Genomic DNA, 21,685 nt, shown 5'->3' on the forward strand with positions numbered 1-21,685 from the left:
CCAGGGAATGCCTGCCCGAGAACCGTCAGGGCCTCCCCGCAAAATGCAGGGTCCCAGGTGCTGCCCAAATCAGCAGGTGGGGGGACACACTGCTATCAGGTGATCATGGGTCACACCGAGCCTAATATAGGCCTTGGTGGGGAAGAACGCGAGGCAGGTGGTCGGAGCAGAGGCACCCACGCAGAAGCGGGCCCCCTGAGCCCCGCCTGGACAGCCAGCCTGCCCAGTGCCTGGACCACCTGGGAGCTGCAGGCGGCACCTGCTCTGCTGAGCACGCCAGCGCCTTTTGGTGCAGGGTCCACAGCTATGATGGGGATGAGTCCAAGCTGCTGGGTTCTGCAAATAGTTTTATTGGGACACACCCGTGCCTCTACGCATCACCCACGGTGGCCTGAAACCACAGTGCTGAGTAGGTGGGACAGAGATGTCTGGCCAAGGAGACACCTGACCAGCGGAGCCTAACGTGCTTACCTAACGTGCTCGGCTGCCCATCAGGTGGCCATTGTCAAGGCGCTCGCAGAGTGATGGGGCCAGGCGTCTGCCTCCTGCTCTTGGCCAAGGCACTCACACCCCCGTCGGGGGAGCCCGCCTGGATGCTCGCCACAGGGATGGCGTCAGTGTGCCTACACCGAGGTGCCTGGGAGGACCCCGCGTCGCCGTGGGCAGTAAAGCTGATCCGCAGGCATCCAGCGGTCCTCCAGCTCGGCACTGCAAGCTGCAAAGGCCTGGGGCAGTTCTGCTGCTGAAACTCCTGCCGCCTCCACAGGCCCAAGCCCAGGGAGCCTCGTTTCTCTCTGGAAACAGAAGCTGGCTGGACTCTGCTTCCAGGGCAGTAAAGGCGGGAGGCAGGGGGGCCTGAAGGGGCCAGACCAGGAGCCCAATCAGTCAGCCGAGGAGCTCATGGGCCGCATCCCCGTGCCCAATGCTCTGGGAGGTTTCTGGGCTGGGAGAGTGGCCCCAGCACCTGGGTGCACCTGCCGTATGGTGCACATCTCCCTCCACAGCCTGGCCACCGCAGGGTGAGCTGCTTTGCCTCAGAAATGAGGTGACTGCCCCTTCCTGGGCCCTGTTGTGAGGAGATGCAGACCCTGGCTGTGGGATCTCCTGGGACGAGGGCCAAGCAGGTGAGCCTCCTGCCTCCTGTGGAGATGGTCTGCGTTGACTGGGCGACCCCAGAAGAGGGTCCGTGCAGTGGCCATGGGGTGGGCGCTGGGCCACACAGCCGCCTGCAGCCCTAGCCCTTGGCCCTGCCCCTCCCCCGGGGGGCCTGGCCTGACCTTTGCATAAAGGAGGAGTGGGCTCCAGCCTCTCAAGGTCCACCTCCTGCCCCTGCCTGGCCCCAGCGCATATCTGAAGGGAAGCCGCCATCGGGAGCTGGTCCCATGCCTGCAGGCACCTCCATGGTGTGGCTGTGGGGCTGCGAGTACAGCTGCAGCTCCTCCCGACTGGACCACCTCATCCTGTGCCAGCCTAACGGGAGCCTGGCAGAGCATTCGCGGTGGTGGGGGGTGTCTTCCCGGAAGTGCATGTAGGAACCTGTGTACAAGGGGCGACATGGCACAGAAGGGCCACAGACACACCCTGCATCCTGGGACCCCTGAATCTGGGACTGGGGCTACAGGTGACGTGGTGAGCACAGGCACAAGTACCCACTGATGGAGGTGCTCTGGGGCCGGATCGCTTCTGGAGAGGGCCCTGCAGGAGGACCTGGAGGACAGCTGCAGACAGGAAGGGCAGGATGCAGGCAGGAAGCCCTGGGGTCAGACTCCACGTGTGCCACTGCCCTTGGGCCAGGCTTCACCCCTCCCCGAACCTCAGCCATCAGAAGAAAAGATGCAGAAAATGATCCTTAGCTTTTATCCTAGTTGTAAGGATGAAATGAGAGCAGACATAAATGTCTGAAAACTACAAGATGACGTTTGTATTCTCAGAACAAAACTCCCTATGCTCACAGCAGGTCCCACTGGACGCGGTTACTGACGAGGACGAGGCGTGGCCAGGACCTCCCGAGAGCCGCACAGGACGGAGTGACCATGCCCTAGTGTGGTCACTGCCCCTGACCGCCCCCAGAAGCCCCAGCTCCAATCAGGAGGCTGTGATAAGCAGGACAGCCAGCCCCCCTCGAGCCAGGGTCAGTGAACCTTGCCCTGGAGGCCTGTCACTGCGGGGACAGAGACACTGTCCTTCTCACACCATGGCGGGCCTGCTGTGCCTCGTCCTGCTCAGCACCTCCTTGGCAGGCCTCCTGCTGCCGGGGGGCAGTGGTAAGTACCCCTCGCCCTACACTCGAGGTGACCCCTGCAAAGGGGAGGGAGAAGGGTGGTGAGGAGATGCCCTCAGCTCTCTGCAGTGTGGATAGTGGCTCCATCTCCTGTCAAATGCTGGCGTGAGACCACTGGGCTTGGTGGTCTCAGCTAAGGGTACTTTAGGGGCAGGTGTGCCTCTCTGTGGGTGGGGAGTCAGGCGGTGGATCAGCAGTCACAAAAAGAGAGACAGAAACATGGCCAGAGAAGGAAGGAGAGAGCAGGGCAGAGGGACAGAGACAGAGAAACAGAGAGACAGAATCAGAGACAGGGGGAAGCGGGAGCTGGGGGGCAGGCAGAGACAGAAAGTTCCCTCCCACTGCCAAAGGAGCCGGGTGGGGGAAAGGGGGTCACAGGCAGAAAGGAGCTTCCACATGGGGGGAGGGTGAAGAGAAGCCAGTACCACCAGTCTTGGGCTGGCTAAGCCAGGGGAAGGGGCTGCCCACTTTGAGGTGAGATGAGGGAGGCGCTCTGGGCCTTCCAGGACCCCCAGGCCTGTCCAAAGAGAACAGCCTAGAAAGGGGAGAGGCTGAGCAAGAGCAGAGGGGGAAGTAGAGGTGGTGGTGGTGGTGGCCCTGGTGTGGGGGGGTGCCTGGGGCAGGAGGCCTGGGGTGGGGGCCTGGGGCTGACTGCACGTGTCTTGGATTAGGGAAGGACGGGCACACTGAAGAGCGGGCAGGGGGGACCCGGGCGTGTGGGAGGCGAGTAGGTGGTAGAAAGTGAAAAAGAGCAAGAGGAACACAAAACAGAGAGAGAGCCGTGTGGGGGAGGATGGAGGGGAAACCTGGGCACAGGCTGTTATTTCAAAACCAAGGGCTTGGCAGTGGAGCAGACAGAGAAATGCAGAGGGACACAAATATGTCTGAGTCTGGCATTGTTGGGATATTGATGTCACTAAGAGAAATGGGGGATTGGAAAGGAAAAGTAATTCGAGGTAGGAATGAAGCTAACCTGGGGTGTACCCCGCTGAGCACCAGGATCTGGATACAGTCTGTAAAACAACTCTTAAGAAGTGGGCATTGTAATTTCCACTTGCCAACATTAAGCAGGAGGTGACCAAGATGTATTTAAGAGTTAAGACTGCTTGATTCTGCAGTCCTGTTTGGGGGTTCCGAGGTACGCTCACGCATCTATCACGGTGCGAGAGCTGCAGCCACAGAGCTCAGGCTGAAGGCTGGGGCTAGAAATACCGACCTGGAGAGTCTTTTTATTTTGGGGAAACTAAGTCCTTCAGTGGAAGAAAGGCAGACGCATGCAAAGGCCAGGAAAAGAGTCTGAGGGCCTCCCCATCCTAGTGCAGAGAAGACGTGGGTGCGTGAGAGAAGCCGCAGAGGGCTGGGATACTGTACATACACTGCAGGGGACCCGGTCTCTGCTCCGAGACATTTTCATTGCAGGTCTTGGATCTTTGTGAGTCATAAAATCAACTCAGTGGGTTTTTAAAAAATGAAATAGAGCAAAATCAAGTAGAAAACTTTTTTTGATATGTACTATTTTGTAGGAAAGAGTAGTAAGTACTATTTCTTGGAACTTTGGCTTCGTGTGTATTTGTGTCCTGGGACTCGATAGAAATCATACTTTTCATCGTAGATCATGATCCAAACAGTATCACAACTCTCCACTCCACTCAGTTCAGGGTGGGGCTGGGGTGCCGCCAAAGCACAGAGTGGAGCAGGTGGCAGTGGCCAGGGGCGCTGAGAAGGGGGAGCGCAGGGAAGAGGGATGGGCGGCCGGCAGGGTTGTGCGGGCAGGCTGGCACGTTGGTGGGAGGGGGGTGTGCACTCCTCCAGAGCAAGGGGAGTAGGGGGTGTGGGGCAGGCGACTCCCACTAACCGGAGGGGTCGGGAGGGACGCGGCACTGCCTTCCGGCTGTCCTGGTGTGCAGGCAGAGCCCAGCCCCTCGCGGTGCCACTCCGCGGGGTCTTCCAGCTCGGTGTCCTCCCTGTCCCCAGTGTTCACTGACCGGGCACGTGCCCACACGGTCCTGGAGAGGGTCCGGAGGGCGAACTCGTTCCTAGAAGAGATGAAGAAAGGGAACCTCGAACGGGAGTGCATGGAGGAGACCTGCTCCTTCGAGGAGGCCCGAGAGGTCTTCGAGGACGTGGCCAGGACGGTAAGGTCCCGGGGAGGCGGGGGACGGGCAGCAGGCGGCGCGTCCTTGGGCAGGACGGTGCGCGGGGGACAGGCCCGTGGTCACCACGCGCACTATGGCGCGGCACCAACATGTTCGCGGGGTGGAAAACTGGGATGTGTGGCCGGAAGTCAGGAGGGCTGCGAGAACTTCCGGAGGGCTGTTAAATCGGTTCTAGGGCATAATATGTGTACTCAAAAAATTACTCGCGGCCTTGGCCAGCGCCGCCCTGGTTGGCCGTGCACAGAGGTCCAAACCCCCGGGATCTTCACTCAGATCCACGGCTGCCACCACGTCCGCCGTCCATCACGTGAGGAGACGCCCGCTAAACTCAGCACCGCGCCTGCGCCGCGGCAGGAGCAGGCCTGACCCCAGCACCGCGCCTGCGCAGTCACCGCAATACCGGCTGCAGCCGGCGGAACTTGCGCGCCCTTTGCCCCGGAAGAGGCGGGGTTTCGGGCTCTGCCCTGGAAGTCGCTGCCCGCGGCACCCACTTGAGTCAGGCCACTGGGGAAGGCCGTGCAGTGCTAGCAAGGTGGGTGTAGACGGCGCGAGCCACAGCCAGGGAGGACGGGCGAAGGAGCCCGAGAGCCGAGGGGCCCAGCGGGAGTGTGGCCACGCCACCATGCCGGGCCCTCCAGCACCCCACGTGGACAGTCCTCACTGGGCAGCCCGGACACCATCTGACCAAGCGGCCTTGGGCGGCAGGGGCAGCCCCGCCAGAGAGCTGCTGCAGAGCCCATGCTCCAGGCCCTTCTACAACCGGAGCGCTGAATCAGAAAACTTACTCATATCCTAGCAGACTGCCTCAGGGACGTAATGGGAGTCCCGGAGAATCCTGGAAGAAAGACACGTGAAATCAGACTGGCGCCTTGCCTGAGTGTGTCACTGCATTCTCACTTTGGCCTCAAAGACAGGGCAACAGTGGCACCATTGGAGATGTTGGAGGGACTTTGGAAGCACGTATTTATCATCCACACTAAGATCACCACATGCAAAGGAAGTTTCTCGGATGAGTTGGGATTTAACTCATTTTAATTTAAGTGAGTTTAAATTCTGATGAGTATCTCCCCGAGGGGAGCTGTGGCCAAGCCTTTTGTCACCTACCACAAGCTGGATATGAGTTTACATAAGAATCGCCCTAGAACTGGTACCTAAGATGCTGGTAATTTGTGGCACTGACTAGGTTTGTGAAACTGGGGACCAGTTCCAGATGACATGACTGGATGTCACCACTTGTGGGTTCTACACGGCCTGTGCAGACAACTTGGGGAGCCAACTTACAGGTAGTCACAGGACCACACCGCCATCCAGAGGGCCCAAAGGCCAAGCCCGTGAGGCTGACCTCCCCCACCCTCCCAGCGAGTCAGCACGGTAGAAGAGCTTGAGAAAGTCCTGGGATTGAAGCTGCCTGCAATGAACCTTCTCAGAACTGAAGAAACTAAAAATATTCCTGGTAATATCTATGCAGCAAAAGCTGTTGAATGTCTTCCACCTGAGACAAGAGCCAGACTCCATGATAAGCTGGCAGTGGGTTCCTGAAAGTGACTTGCCGCAGTCCCACATTCATCACCAGGGATAAGCCTTTTAGCCAAATAGGCCACTCTGGGTGTCACTGTTTGTCATGAAGAAGGGAGTGTGCAGTGCCTACACGGAGTTGAATAGTCCCACATGGCAGCAAGCAGCTTTTAAGGAGCAGGCCAAACCTGATGATGATGATGCCGTGGAGTACAGGCTGCCCCCCACAGCTGGCCATGGGCATTTCTCAGACTCCATTAACATCAAGGAACTATTTCTGTTTCTTGCCTTGAAACCTGAAGATAAGGAGAATGTAGGAACCACTAATACACCGAGAAACACCACAATTGGCACTTCAGTCTAGAAAATAACTAAATCATGTGGCTCAGACATCTTTGCATTTCTGAGAAAGGTGAAGGTCTGCAAGGGGTTCTTGTATGCTGCTGTTTGATGGCCACTGTTCGCTTCAGCCACCGGAACAGAGAGCCGCATTTAAGAGTTCATTTTTATTCCTTATATGAAATAATTTGTCTCTAAAAAGTCATTCACAGTTTTAAGAACTATTTTCATTTTTAAATGTTTCTTTATTTTGCATACACATGTGTAGTTGTTTTAAATAATAAAAGTAATTGTAATGCCAGTCCAAGCTCACATAGTACCTTTTTCCTCAGCATCATTCCCCAAACATTGTTCCTGACCTATAATAGCTACTCACTTATAATTTTAAAGAGCTAAAATGTATTTTATCGTGGGGATCATTTACCTTTCTCATGTTTGGGTCATTTAAGTGATTTTTTAATATTACTATTTTGAGAATACACATAAGTATATTTCTTCTGGGTTGTCTTCTAAGACTAGCTCCAGAGAAGGATCACTGGATCAAAAGTTACCAGCAAAGTCTGGTTCCACGTAACATGGAGAAAGCAGACTCCATCCTGTCCCACTGAATGCAGCTACAAAACCAGATTAAAATGCAGGGAGCAGCTATTTGAGGTCCCTGAAAAAACTAAATAGTAATATTGAAGAAGACTAGAACTGGAAGTGCATAGAACTGGCTATGAGTTTACCATTTTTTCCCTCCAGTTCAGACACTACTTGTCCTGAATCTAATTAATATGTATAGGATTCTCAACAACAGCAGAATGAACTTTCTTTCCAAGCACTCATGGAAAATTGTGCAAGATAGACCATATCCTGTGTCATTAATACACAAACAAATCTAAAAGATTGACATCATGTAAAATATGTTATCTGACCATAATGAAGTTTATCAAAAATAAATGGAAAGTTTCCAAGTATGTGGAAATTAAACAGCACACTTCTAAATAATCCATGGGGCAAAGAGGACATCTTAAGAGAAATTAGAAAATATTTTCAACTCCGTAAAAATGAATATATAACATAAAATATGTGGGATGCAGCCAAAGTAGTGCTTGAGGGAAATTTATAGCATTAAAATGTTTGTACTGGAAAAGAAAAGTCTCAAATCAATAAGCTTCCATCTCAAGACACTCAAAAAAAAAACTGAAATCAATGAAATTAAAGACAGGAAAATAGAGAAATCAATAAAACCCAATAAACTTACAGCAACATTGGCAAAAAAAAGCAAAACAAAACAAATTACCTATATCAGACATGAAAGGAGAGATGTCACCACAGACCCTGCAGGCATTAAAAGAACACTAGGAACAACTCTACACACATATTTGGATGAAATCTGGATGATTTGGATCAAATGGAACAATTATTCAAAACTACAAACTACCAAAACACATACAATATGAAAGAAATCTTCAGATTCAGTTTCTTTGTCTCAGAAAACCTGAAAAAGGGCTGTCCAGGTCCAGATGGTTTCACTGGTGAATTTCACCAAACATTAAAGGAAGAAATCATACCCATTCTAGATAACTTCTTCTAGAAAAGAAGAGGGACCACTTCCCAATTTACCCTAGGCCGGCATCACCCAGATGCCAAAACCATTAAAGACAATTAAAAAGGGAGGGAGGAAACTACATTAAAACATCTCTCTGGAACCTCTCAGTCAAATCTGCAACAAAATGTTTGCAAACTAAACACAAATATAAAAAACAAAATACACAGTAACCAAGGGATTTATCTAGGGCCCACAAGGCTGGCTCTATATTTGAAAATCAGTAAATCAGTGATGTAATCTACCATATTAACAGTTGAAGAGGAGAATCCACATAATCTTATCAGCTGATGCAGAAAAAGCAATATCCACTCATGATAAGGTACCTATCAGCACACCAGGGATAAAAGGGAACTTTTACCCGGTAAAGAGCATACAAGGAACCCACAATTGGCATCATACTTAATGGTGGAAATGCAGGCTTCCCCCAGGACTGGGACAAGGCAGGGTGTCCATTACCAACGCTCCGAATTCAGTACTGTACTCAAAGTCCTGGCCATAAGGAAGGCCTAACAATAAGTCAAGAAAAATAAATAAAAGTATCCCTATTTGCAGATGGCACAGTCATCTACATAGAAAATTCCATAGAATCTGAAAAAACACTCCTAAAAACTTAAAAGAGTCTAGCAAGGCCACAGAATGCAAGGTCAGCACACAAGTATACTTCAGTGTAGTAACAATGTACAGTTAGAAACCAAAAATATTTTAAATACCATTTACTGTTGCTCCAAAGAAAATTAAATATTTTTTCTGTAAATCTGATAAAACATGCATAGGATCGGTATGCTGAAATCTAAAAAATGCTAATGAAAGAAATTAAAGAAGACCTAAATAAATAGACATTCAGTATTCATGAATTGGAAGACTTAACATGTTAAGATGTTGATTCTCTCCAATTCTATCTATAGATTTAATGCAATGCCAGTAAAAATTCCATCAGAGAGAGACAAGTTGTAATTCCAACACTGGAAATATGAAAAAACAAAAGAATTAAAATAGTTAAAACAATTTTGAGAACACTGGAGAAATCACACTACCTGACTCAAAGACTTACTATAAAGCTATATCAGTCATATAGGTATTAATGTCTGGTGCTGGTAAACATACACATAGATCAATGGAACAGAATAGAAAGTTCATAAATAGACTCACTGAAATATGGCCAGTTGATTTTTGACACATGTACTTAAACAATTTAATGGAGAAAGGATTATCTTTTTCAACAAATTGGAACATTATATAACTATATGCAAAATAGGTCAACTTTGACCTAAACCTCACAAATACACAAAAGTTTACTCAAGTGGATCATAGATCTAAAGGTAAAGCATAAATCTTACAAGAAAAAATGTTCATGACATGGAGTTAGGCAAAAATTTGTAGACATGACACCAAAAGCACAATTCATTTTAAAGAAAGGATAAATTTGGTTTATTCAAAATTTTAAACTTTTCTCTTTGCGAAATATTAAGAGAATAAAAGTACAAGCTGTCAACAAAATATTTGTAAATCACATATCTGACAAAGGATTTGTATTCAGAATATATAAATAACTCCTACAACCAGCAGAAGAAAATAACTCAGTTAAACATAATGAACAATGAATTGAACAGATACTTCACCAAAGACAATACATGGGTAGCACATGAGAAGCTATTCAACAGTATTAGCCACAATAGAGAGAAATGCAAATTAAAACCGCAATGAGATGCCACCTCAGACCTACAGAGCTAAAAACACTGGCAAAAACAAGTGCTGGTGAAGATGTAGAGTGGGTGGACCTGTCCTCCGCTGCCTGTGCAAAAGCAGATCTGAGCATCAGGGCAACAGCTTCTCAGAAGGTTACAGGAAGTTGCCATGTGACTCGGCAGGCCCATTCACCTTAGAGAAATGAAACCTTGTTCATACACAAACCTGTGCATAAATCTTCATAGCAGTGCTACTTGTAATTGCCAAAAGCAAAATAATACAAATGTTCTTGGGTGGATGGATAAATAAACTGTGGTACAGCCACGGAGTGGAATTCTACCAGCAATAAAAACAAACTATTGATAATACACAATAACGTGAATGAATTTCTAAGGCATTGTGCTGAATGAAAGAAGCTAATTTCACGGGATTATATAGTGTGTGATTCCCTTTATATGGCTTCTCAAGAAGTCCTTCTACAGTGATGAAGAGTAGATCAGTGGTGCTAGACACCAAGGGTGGGGTGCCAGGGGCTGGCAAGCTGGGGAGTGTAACATGTAGAGTTTGGTTTGGAGGTGTGTGTGGCACTGTTGTGTGTCTTGATTGTGGTGGTGGTTAAACAATTCCATACATGTGTTGGATTTCATAGATTTTTAGGTTTCACCAAAATTGAGTCCACTTTACTGTGTGGGAATTTTTTAAATAAAATTTTAAAGAGAGTATATTCGTTTCTTAGGGTTTCTATAACAAAGTGCCTCAACTGGGTGCCTTATAACAACAGAATATATTCCCTCACAGTTGTGGGGACCACAAGTCCAAAATCAAGGTGTCACCAAGGTGCATTCGTTCCAGAAGCTCTGAGGGCGAACCTGTTCCAGGCCTCTCTGCCAGCTTCTGGGGGCGCCGGCCGTCCTTGGCATTCCTAGGCCTGTAGAAGCGTCACCCCAGCCTCTGTCTTCACCTGGTCCCCTCTGTGTGGCTCTGCGTGGCCTTTCCTGTTTCTTATAAGGACACTACTATTGATTTAGGGTCCACCCTAATCCAATCTGCTCTCCTCTAGGTCCATACCTTAATTACATCTACAAAGACCCAATTTCCAGTTAACGTCACTTTCTGATGTTGCATCTGACTTTGGAGGTTGACGGGACACTATTCAACCTACCACAGAGAGTGAAAAACAATTTTTTAAGACTATGAACATTGTTTAGTGTAATACAGGCTCTTGATGCCCTATTTTAAGCTAATTGCCAGTTATCATTTTTATAATCAATGTAATGATTACTCACAAAGTAACTGATCCTTCACTGAATGTTTGACCTGAGTATCTTGACTAAAAACCATTCACTGATCAGCTTGGGGGTGACCAGTAGAGCACACTATTTTTGGTACAGTCCATTTCTTGGTGATTAACTTGAAAACCAACTTTCCATTTTCAACAGAGATAGTGCATTTATGATGACAAGGCCTCATCTTTACAGAGGCAGGAGACCTGAAGAACTTTAGACTGAGTAGCTCCAGAGCAATTTGCATCAGAAAATGACTTCTGTTTGGTAAAATATCATCTTCAGGTTTTCAGTGTAAAATGTCTGTGTTTCCCCTAATGTATTTTAAAATCTTTTTTTCCTTTTAGAATGAATTCTGGAATAAATACAAAGGTGAGATGTTTTCTATTTAAATCTTAAGTGAGAGGGGTTCATTAGAATATTTATATTGGGAGAGATTGTACTTGAATTTTGAAATACTTTCTGAATTTCTTTCTAAATTTCCTGTTTAAATCTGACTTCTTGAAGACTTTTCCCCTGTTTCCATAATAGTTATTTTTAAATTCTTATTCATAGTAACTTTATATTAACTGTACTCTGTTACTTACTTAAACATAGATTTAAATCAGTTCATTCTCATTCAAGGATACCAAATTCCATGATCATTTTTTTAATCCATGTTTATTAGGTAGAAACAAAAAAATAGAGTCTGTAAGATTAGGTCTCTAGTAAGGTAACTACCTTGATTTAATGTTTAGAGCATCTGAAATGGTTTAACCATGAGGAGTGCTTTTTTTTTTTTTTTTTTTTTTTTTTTTTTTTTTTTTTTTTTTTTTTTTTTTATTTTTTTATTTTTTTATTTTTTTTTTTTATTTTTATTTTTTTTTTTTTTAGATAATTATTTTTTATTGAAGGGTAGTTGACACACAGTATTACATTACATTAGTTTCAGGTGTACAACACAGTGATTCAACATTTATATACATGATAATTCTAAGTACCAGCTATCACCATACCAAGTTGTTACAATATTTTGACTATATTCCTTATGCTATACATTACATCCCGGTTGCTTATTTATTTTACAATTGGAAGTGTGTACTTTTTCTTGGTTGTTGTTGTTAGGGCATCTCTCATTTTTATTGATCAAATGGTTGTTAACAACAATAAAATTCTGTATAGGGGAGTCAATGCTCAATGCACAATCATTAATCCACCCCAAGCCTAATTTTCGTCAGTCTCCAATCTTCTGAAGCATAACGAACAAGTTCTTACATGGAGAACAAATTCTTACATAGTGAATAAGTTACATGGTGAACAGTACAAGGGCAGTCATCACAGAAACTTTTGGTTTTGCTCATGCATTATGAACTATAAACAGTCAGTTCAAATATGAATACACATTTGATTTTTATACTTGATTTATATGTGGATACCACATTTCTCTCTTTATTATTTTTAATAAGATGCTGAAGTGGTAGGTAGATACAACATAAAGGTAGAAAACATAGTTTAGTGTTGTAAGAGAGCAAATGTAGATGATCAGGTGTGTGCCTGTAGACTATGTGTTAATCCAAGCTAGACAAGGGCAATAAAACATCCACATATGCAGAAGATTTCTCTCAGAACAGGGGGGGTGAGGTTCTAAGCCTCACCTCTGTTGATCCCCAATTTCTCACCTGATGACCCCCCTGCGACTGTGCCTGTCTTAGGTTGTTCCTCCCTTGAGGAATCTTACCCGTCTCTGGCTAACCAGTCATCTTCCGGGGCCATACAGGGAAATGTTAAGTTGGTAAGTGAGAGAGAAGCCTTATTGTTTGAAATGGTTAGCTTTTTATTTCTTTGCATATTTATGCCCTGTGGCTTCTATGCCCAGCATTTGTCTTGAGGTATCTTTACCACTTGGAGGAGTTATGATACTCGGTAAATTTGATATGAGGCACGAATTCTATTTAAGAATTCGTTGTAATTAGGAAGGAAGAAGAAAAGCTATAGAAGTAGCAGGCGGGAGAAAACATGGGAAGATTGATTATTTCTTTGACATATCTTCTTGTAGAGTAACTTCAGCATGTATATATTTTAAGCTACTACTTAAATTGCGCACACACATTAACATAATAGGAGTATAGTTACATAACCAAAGCATACCTGTAATTACCAGCCATCTCCAGTGAAACCAAGAAAACCAGTTAGGCACCCTAGGCATTTGTGAAAACTTATCAATGATATGATGGTTATTATCTAACTGAATTTGAATAGTTTGAGAAAAATCAGACAAATTAAAACAACCCATTCCTGGGTACTGTTCACATCCCATATGTTCTTTTAACAGTAAATAGTCTGTAGTTGTAAGATTTTGGAGCACTACAATTTGCACTTCTCCTAATTCTTGGTTGAGTTCCAACAGTATAGATCCAGTCAAATTTGTTGTTTTACTGTATGCACAGGCCAGCTTAGATATCTCCTTCATTCCCATGGCAAGTCCAGGAGCTGGTGGGATGAGTGCATCTACAGCTGTAGCAGTGCGTGGATCTTTGTTGGGGTTTTTTGATGATCATCTTCTGGCATGAGTCTTCCCGAGAGTGCTGATGTTGGAAGTTCTCTTTCATATCGTTTCTTAGTTCATTTTCGGGGTAGCCAAATTAGGCTTTGATCCTCTGTATAAACACAAACAGACCCTTTGCCTACACTTTTATATGTCCTTTATATTATTGTGTAGAACTCATTAGAGGTCACCACATAGGAACTGCATTTTTTTTTTTTTAATCATTAATCTACACTTACATGACGAATACTTACGAATACTTTGTTTACTAGGCTCTTCCCTATACCAGGTCCCCCCTATATACTCCTTTACAGTCACTGTCCATCAGCGTAGCAACCTGTTGTAGAATCACTACTTGTCTTCTCTGTGTTGTACAGCCCTCCCCTTTCTCCCACCCCGCTATGGATGCTAATCTTAATACCCCTCTTTTTCTGCCCCCCCTTATCCCTCCCTACCCACCCATCCTCCCCAGTCCCTTTCCCTTTGGTACCTGTTAGTCCATTCTTGAGTTCTGTGATTCTGCTGCTGTTTTGTTCCTTCAGTTTTTCCTTTGTTCTTATATTCCACAGATGAGTGAAATCATTTGGTATTTCTCTTTCTCTGCTTGGCTTGTTTCACTGAGCAAAATACCCTCCAGCTCCATCCATGTTGCTGCAAATGGTTGGATTTGCCCTTTTCTTATGGCTGAGTAGTATTCCATTGTGTATATGTACCACATCTTCTTTATCCATTCATCTATCGATGGACATTTAGGTTGCTTCCAATTCTTGGCTATTGTAAATAGTGCTGCGATAAACATAGGGGTGCACTGATCTTTCTCATACTTGATTGCTGCATTCTTAGGGTAAATTCCTAGGAGTGCAATTCCTGGGTCAAATGGTAAGTCTGTTTTGAGCATTTTGATGTACCATGAGGAGTGCTTTTGATCCTGGTAACTGTGTTCCAATTTTTCAGAATGACAAGGGGACCTATCTCTGTACAAAGGCACCAAGAAATGCTAAGTCCCGTGTTAGCGTTGGGTAATAGTCTTTGGTTCTCATTTTACCCCCAGGCCATGAAGAGAGAGGAACCCTAGCACCCCTCCTGTCAGTGCCCAGACCAGAAACAAGGGCCAGGCCACACCCAGGGCCTGTCCTTCCACTGGTCCCACACGGCCACCAGCCCGGAGCTCCTCACCCTGATGTAAAAACACTGTCAAACATCGGAAAGCTCATCAACGATCCAGTTAGATAAGGGTGTCACGTACACAGCCGCATGAAGTGGGGAGAAAATGAAGTCCAGATAGGAAGTTGTTTACAGGCAAACAGGAGGAATTCCAGGTTCATTCAAGTTTCCTGGCAAGTGCCAGTACCAAGGCAGCACAGTCATTTCCCTGACGATAGGAACTGCCCGCCAGCCTCAGTTTCCAAACCCTTTCTTTGCAGATGGTGACCAGTGTGAAAGCAATCCTTGCCAGAATCTGGGCGGATGTAAAGATGGCCTCGGGGAGTACACGTGCTCCTGCCTGGAAGGGTTTGAGGGCAAAAACTGTGAAATACGTGAGTGCCTCCTGTTGGTGCACCTACAGGTCAGAGTGGGCCTGAAGAGGAAAGGTGGGGCAGAGGGAGGAAGCCAAACACGTAATGAGACAGTCCTGGGCGCCGCTGGTGGCGAGTCTGGGCTGCGTTATGTGGCTCCATGGGAGCAGTGGGTGAGAAGGAAGAGCCCAGGTGTGTCCTGCAATCCGCTGGGCTTGCGAGTCAAGGACAGACACACAGCCACGTCTCTGCTCCTCTGAGAGAGGCGCGTGGAACGATCACGGAGCAGGTGCCCCCTTAGCACAAAGTGAGACCTGACTCCTCCTTGGGGCGGGATCCGCCCTCAGACCGGCTACTCACGTTCCTTGCCACCCTGGGCAGTGGGTCCAAGTCCCCACCTTCACTTTGTTTGCTACTGAAAACATCAATTCTGAATGTTCTGATTGTCAGTTATTAACATTTGAGATATTTAATGAATTCTACCAAAGTCATTAAGAGTCTTCCTAATATGGTGATTAATTTTTAATAAAAATTAGGTTAGTATTAGACCAGTTTTCCCTAAAGAGAAAGATTACCATTTCTTTTAAATTGCTTAATTTGTAATCTTTAGAACATGCTTTTAGACTGGATTACTTGGGAATTTTCCCCAGCTGGAAAACTGTGCCTCATTCCCCCCACAGTCCAGAGCTGCGTCTCCTACACACTGTTTGGCTGACCCCAGGGCCTTGGGGAATGTTTTCCAAAGTTCCGTCAATGCTGATCTTTGCTCTGTAATTACTGTTTCATCAAAACCCAAATGGCAGAATGCAAGTTGGCATTACTGATGAGAGTACAGAGTTTGACATTCTGCACGTCCTGGAAGCAGGGGGCAGTCCTGGCTCGGGGAGGGCTGCTGACTGGAGGGTCGCTCGGCCGCACTGAGGTCCCGGAACCTGGCACTGGTCGAAAGGCTCTGGCTCTAGCTATCCTGGGGGTGGGGCGCAACCTGCACCACTTCACAAGATGGGAAACTGGAGCCTCTGGGGCTGAAATAACATGATGGAAGGGCAGCCTGGAGCATGGGTCAGCCTGAGCCCAGGATGTGCGCTGCCCACCCGGCCATCCTGCCACGCTGGAGCCCTGACCCCAGTCTCCTGCCAGCCCAGGCCTCTTGCTCTCATGGGAGTCCTCCCACCTCCGTGGGCCCCAAGTGCTGGGCCCAGCTCTGCCAGGCCCTGGCCCCTGAGCCTGCCAGCCGCCCACAGCTCATCCGTACTGTCGGTGCCTCCATGCGGAGAGCAGTGCACCTTCCTAGGCTGAACTTGACCCCAGCCTCCAGCGCCCTCCTTAAGGGCCCTCTGGGAGTCTGCACCCAGGCTCTGCAGTCACATGCCGCCCCTGTTCGACACCTGGTGACCCCACGCACAGAGGCACAGTACCCTCATCAGCCCAGCCTGCTCTCGGCTGCCCGGCCTCTCTGCACGGGACCAGCTGATGTGTGTTGGCACCTTGCTCAGCCTGTTGTGCTAGCTGGGTGGCCACCCCGCCTCCCCACCACTGCAGCCTCAGTTTCCCCAGTCTGTTCTGAGGGCCAACATGCTTCTCCTACAGCCACTCAGAAACTCTGCAGCCTGGACAATGGGGACTGTGATCAGTTCTGCAGTGAGGAGGAGAACTCCGTGGTGTGTTCCTGTGCAAGCGGCTACGTCCTGGGTGACAATGGCAAGTCCTGCGTGTCCACAGGTAGGAGGAGCATGGACCACCCGCAGGGCTCCCTGAGCCACGGCACATGTGCCCACTAGCAGGCGGGGAGCACCCTGTGGCAGCGAGGTCTGGAAGCAGAGCCACTGCTCCCATGAGCCATTGAAAGACGGGGCCAATGGCGGTGCCTGAGCCCTTGGGGACCATGACTGTGGGGTAAACTACTTCCTAGTGCAAAAAGTCCCATTCTGCATCATGGAAGGGCTAGTTCAGAATTTCAGGGGTTACAGATATTAACAGTAGCAGTGTAGGGCGAAGAGCTCTGGATCCCCCACTCTCCAAGAGCCGCGCCTTCCCCCCAATCTTGCACAAGGCAGCGGACAGAAGCACTGAGACCCCCTTTCCGACGGGCCGTGCTCCCGCCTCTCGTCTCCGGCCTCCGTGCCTCTTCTCGGTCCTGCTTCGCCCCTCTCGGCCATGGGGCCCCAGCTGGTGATGCCGTGGAAGGGAGCTTCCTGGTGTGGACTGCACCCCCGGGGCTGGCGCTCCTCGGGCAGCTCTCGTTTTTAGCCCTCCTCACGCAGCCTGACCCGCACGTTTGCGCCCTCTGCCTTGAAGCCCTTTCTTTTCTCGGCTCTTCATTAGGAAGTGGTACAAACCGTGCTCAGTGTTACATGAGCAACGCACCTCATGGGTCGAGTCGGCATCTTGCTGTCGCTGCCCAGCTGCCCTCGTCCAGCCAGAAGCCGCCCCAGTTCTGGGGTGCATCTCCCCGTAGGTTGCTTCAGCACACTGGCCAGCCAGAGGGCAGCGTCCACAGTGCTGCCCTTTGGGTAAATGACCGAGGGGTGCACCATGGTGCAGCGCACATCGCTGTGCTGTGGCCTTGGCACCCCCACTGTTACCCAGCGCCAGTGAAGTCACGGAGCTCCCCACCCACCAGAGTTCTTCCCCGTTCCCTGCCCCGTCACCGGGCCTCTGCTTGGCTTTGCTGAGGAGCCCCTTGTTCTCTTCAGAGCCCTTCCCCTGTGGGAAACTCACTGTGGGGCGCAGGAGGAGGTGGGCCCGGGCCGCCTCTGACCTCGAGGAGCCCTCTGGAGCTGGCGTTCTGGAGCAGTACGACCCTGGAGACCTGGCTCCCACGGAGAGCGCCCTCCATCTGCTGGACCTCAACGGGACAGCAGGGGAAAGCCCCGAGGACGACGGAAGCAGCCTGGTCCGCATCGTGGGCGGGCGGGACTGCAAGGACGGCGAGTGTCCCTGGCAGGTAAGGCTGAGCTGGCCTGTGCCTGCTGCAGGGGCCCTGCCTGCCCCGCCCTCCCCTCTGAGGGGCGTCCCCTCTGCGTGTCCAGGAGTCCCCGCCTGGCAAGGACAGAGGGAGGCTGAGCCCTTCAAATAACGGGTGTCCGGAGCCATTCGGAAGCAGAGCCGTTTGCTGGGCGCCGTGGGGAGGGGCCGCTGCCCTGGGGACAGGAGCCTCCGTGCGCCTCCTTCGCGGGGCAGGAAGATTCACTCACCCTCTGTTTCTAATCTGGAAATGCCAATGAGGAGGAGCTACCTAGAGAAAAGTACATCCATTTGTTGTCAGAGCTGAGAAATCGCTAGTTGTCAGTAAGGTTGCCAGATTGAGCAAATAAAATCACAGGACTTCCACTTTAATTTGGATTTCAGTAAAACAATTAAACAATGAAGAATTTTTAATGTAAGTATGTCCAAATATTGCCTGGGACATACTTATACTAAAAGTCGTTCGCTATTTACCTCATTCGAGTTTAACTGGTGTCCTCTGTTTTATCTGGCAGCCCTAACTTGGGCTCGAAGTTCTTAGTGTCCAAAGCCAAAACAGCTTCTCCCACAAGCAGAAAATCCAAGAGCCACCGATGACCTTTAGGCATTCCCTCAGCTCACCCTCACCTCCCGGCTGCACAACAGGTGCACGTTGGCCTAAATTCCCAAGCACCCAAGGGAAGGCTTCAGCATGCAGCCATCACTCATGGGTGCCTGGCCATGGAGAACGTACCGCATGCCAGTCACTGAAGGGGGTGTTGTGTGGGGGACATAGATGTGCCCACTGCTGCCCCGACGTGTGGCCCATGAATGATGGGGTGGAGGTAAGCCCGCCCACGTCACCGCCACTCAGGCTGGCCAGGACAGTGGTGCCCCAGGAGCCCCATGCAGGCCCCTGGGATCAGCAGAGGTGGCAGCGTGGAGCCCCAGAGGGCTCTGGTGGGGCCGCAGGCGGGGGCCCAGGTCGTGGCTGCTGAGACTTGGAGTCCTGGCTCTCCCGGCTGCTTCGTCTCCATCTTTAGGAAGGACAGCTGCTGTCTTGAGTCCTAGAAAGATGGCTCTCCCTCACTCAGCATCCAAGAATCGTCAGTTCTTAGGTCATGCAAGAAAAGGCAAAAGGATTACCACTTGGTGCCATCAGGAAGGCCTCTAAGAATTCTCTTAGAACCTGATGTTGGTAATTGTTTCGTTAACCGACACACAGCCCCAGCCAGTACTGCTGCTCCGGGGACGTGGAGTTCCCTAGAGAAAGGGAAAACAGAGATGCTCTGTCTCCAGATCTGCAAGCCCGGTTCTTAAAAGAAAAACAAGAGCATTGTCTGTGGCGCCTCTCACCTGCCCGTTGGTCTCATTCCCAGGTGGACTATCCTCACTCCTAAATGTGCCAGGGGAGAATCACAGGAGTCCCCACATGGATTCCAGGGAAATTGACCTTGAATGGTGGCCTGCCATGGGCCATGGGAGATGGGTTTGAATAGTCGAACTATTCTAGAGACCAGAAGTCACACCAGTTTAGGCAAGAGTTTTCTCCAAAGACTGGCACCTGCTTGGTCGGGGGTATAATTCAGAGCCACATGGACAATAAAGGGTTTTGCCACAGTGGGAGGTGTTCTTCTCTGTGTGACACTTCAGAGAGTGTGTAACAACCTAGGAAGAAATAAGAGGCTGAGCCCTGTAGAAGTGCATCAGCGTCCCGGGGAGGAGGATGTACAGAGTGGCAGAGCTGCCCCAAGGAGCTGCGGTGTGGCGCTTAGCAGGCCCGCGGAGGTCTGTTGAGTGAATGAATGAGCCCACCAGCAGGCCAGCCAAAAAGCAAAGGCTGAATGACATAAAAATGCTGCCAAACCCAGATCCTGGAACCAGGGGGGTGGGTGCAGAAGGACCTGGGGGTGCCAGGGGTCGACCATGAGCTAGTTCTTGGGGAACGCACCAAGGTGCCGGCATGGGAAATTCAGGAAGAGGCACAGGATACACATTCAAGGTGATGCGCGGTCAGGGTGGAGCACAGTCAGCTGGGCTGGGCAGCAGCCTGTGTGGCCTGGTGGGAACTGGTGCGGGCCTTGTTTCAATCGGGAGACCCACAGCAGGATGGGCAGGGACCGTGCAGGCCAGGGAGGCCCCCATCCAGGTGGTGGGTGGGGCCCTGATTCAGATGGGGGACCCTGACCTGGAAGGGGGGCCTGATCGAGGTGGGGGGACCCTGATCCAGGCAAGGGGGCCCTGATCCAGGGGACGTGGGGGCCCAAAACCAGGCGGGGGTAGAGAAGATCCTTTCAATTAAAGGGTCTTGAATCCCTCTTCTCAGAGACAGACCCAGGCTGGCCTGCCCCGGTGCTCTCATTGCAGGCTCTGCTCGTCAATGAGGAAAACGAGGGGTTCTGCGGAGGCACCATCCTGAATGAGTACTACGTGCTCACCGCAGCCCACTGCCTCTACCAAGCCAAGAGATTCAAGGTGAGGGTAGGTAAGTGGCACCCTCACTCCTCAGCTGCCCTGCCGGGCCCACTGTCACGTCCTTATTTTCAGAGACCCCTACAATGGATCACATTTATTGGAGATGCTAGATAGAATTCTGGAATCCCATTGAGGGATTTAACTGAAAGCCTGTGAAGTGCTGACCGTATATGCAAAAACGTGACTGAAGGCTTCCCCTGGGTCGTGGAGGTCAAGGTCATTTTTATTTGCCTCATTACACTCTTCTATAATTTTTCAAATTTCCTAGTGACTGTATACCATTTTTTAATTGGGAAAATACTACTTTAAAAAGTAACTCGCTGCTGTGTGAAGGCTGCTGTGTAAAGGCGTGGCCCACACCGAGCCGACACCACCGTGTGACCTCTGTTCCAGGTGACCGGAACACGGAGACGGAGGAGGGCAACGAGGCGGCCCACGAGGTGGAGATGATCGTGAAGCACAACAGGTTCGTCCGGGAGACCTACGACTTCGACATAGCTGTCGTCAGGCTGAAGACGCCCATCGTGTTCCGCATGAACGTGGCCCCGGCCTGCCTGCCCAAGAAGGACTGGGCCGAGTCCATGCTCATGACTCAGAAGACGGGCATCGTGAGCGGCTTCGGGAAGACCCACGAGAAGGGCCGCCCGTCCAGCACCCTCAAGATGCTGGAGGTGCCCTACGTGGACCGGAACACGTGCAAGCTGTCCAGCAGCTTCTCCATCACCCAGAACATGTTCTGCGCCGGCTATGACTCCAAGCCCGAGGATGCCTGCCAGGGGGACAGTGGAGGCCCCCACGTCACCCGGTTCAAGGACACTTACTTCATCACGGGCATTGTCAGCTGGGGCGAAGGCTGTGCAAAGAAGGGGAAGTACGGGGTCTACACCAAGGTCACCAACTTCCTCAAGTGGATTGACCGGTCCCTGAAGGCCAGGGCTGGGACACAAGTCTGAGCAGGGACCCTGGGGTCATCCACTGGACACCCACGGGCTGTGCTGGGGTCTCGTGTCATCTTCACGCCGGCCTGTCTGCAGGCTGAGCTCTGGAATAGGTTTCCTGTCTGCTGTGGTTAGATCTGTGTTGATTCCTCACCCTGATTTTTTTCTTGTTCTATTGAAATTAATCTTCATTTGGAAGCCTCTCGGGGCTGGGAGATTGCTTCAGGAAATGCTACGCCTTACGGGACGGGCGCCTGGTCTCCCTGTGGTAGGGGGGCCACTTCTGTTCCTTGTGTGTTCTTCCTCGCCCTAAATGCTGTTGTGGGGCATAGAGAGGAGGCAAGGCAGGGCTGGGGCCAGCCCCCCGGGCAATCTCTCCCTGGGCTCGGGGTGGGGGCCCCCACACGTGCCAGGATCACTGAGGCCCTCCT

General features: G+C 49.8%; 1 protein-coding gene and 1 pseudogene across 1 annotated transcript; both read left to right on the forward strand.

Annotated features, from left to right (window-relative positions):
- Nucleotides 1-1,064: 1,064 nt before the first annotated feature.
- Nucleotides 1,065-21,452, forward strand: F10 (coagulation factor X). Its single transcript, XM_036904783.2, has 9 exons — nt 1,065-1,124; nt 1,955-2,264; nt 4,256-4,416; nt 11,202-11,226; nt 14,803-14,916; nt 16,486-16,617; nt 17,592-17,842; nt 20,209-20,326; nt 20,710-21,452. Exons 1-9 carry the CDS (start codon nt 1,080-1,082, stop codon nt 21,267-21,269), a joined length of 1,716 nt encoding a protein of 571 aa, XP_036760678.2. The 5' UTR covers nt 1,065-1,079; the 3' UTR covers nt 21,270-21,452.
- Nucleotides 4,856-7,171, forward strand: LOC118922257 (lysine--tRNA ligase-like; annotated as a pseudogene).
- Nucleotides 21,453-21,685: the final 233 nt, after the last annotated feature.

This window comes from Manis pentadactyla, chromosome 17 (assembly GCF_030020395.1).
Source record: "Manis pentadactyla isolate mManPen7 chromosome 17, mManPen7.hap1, whole genome shotgun sequence".
NCBI classification, from domain to species: Eukaryota; Metazoa; Chordata; class Mammalia; order Pholidota; family Manidae; genus Manis; species Manis pentadactyla.

What these genes read in the sequence shown, in the direction of transcription:
- F10 (XM_036904783.2), top strand. Translation starts at nt 1,080, where the DNA reads ATGCAGACCCTGGCTGTGGGATCTCCTGGGACGAGGGCCAAGCAG. An exon ending in TCGAGGACGTGGCCAGGACG is followed by an intron (nt 4,417 to 11,201) that starts GTAAGGTCCCGG and finishes TTTTCCTTTTAG; the next exon opens with AATGAATTCTGGAATAAATA. An exon ending in ACGGCGAGTGTCCCTGGCAG is followed by an intron (nt 17,843 to 20,208) that starts GTAAGGCTGAGC and finishes CTCTCATTGCAG; the next exon opens with GCTCTGCTCGTCAATGAGGA.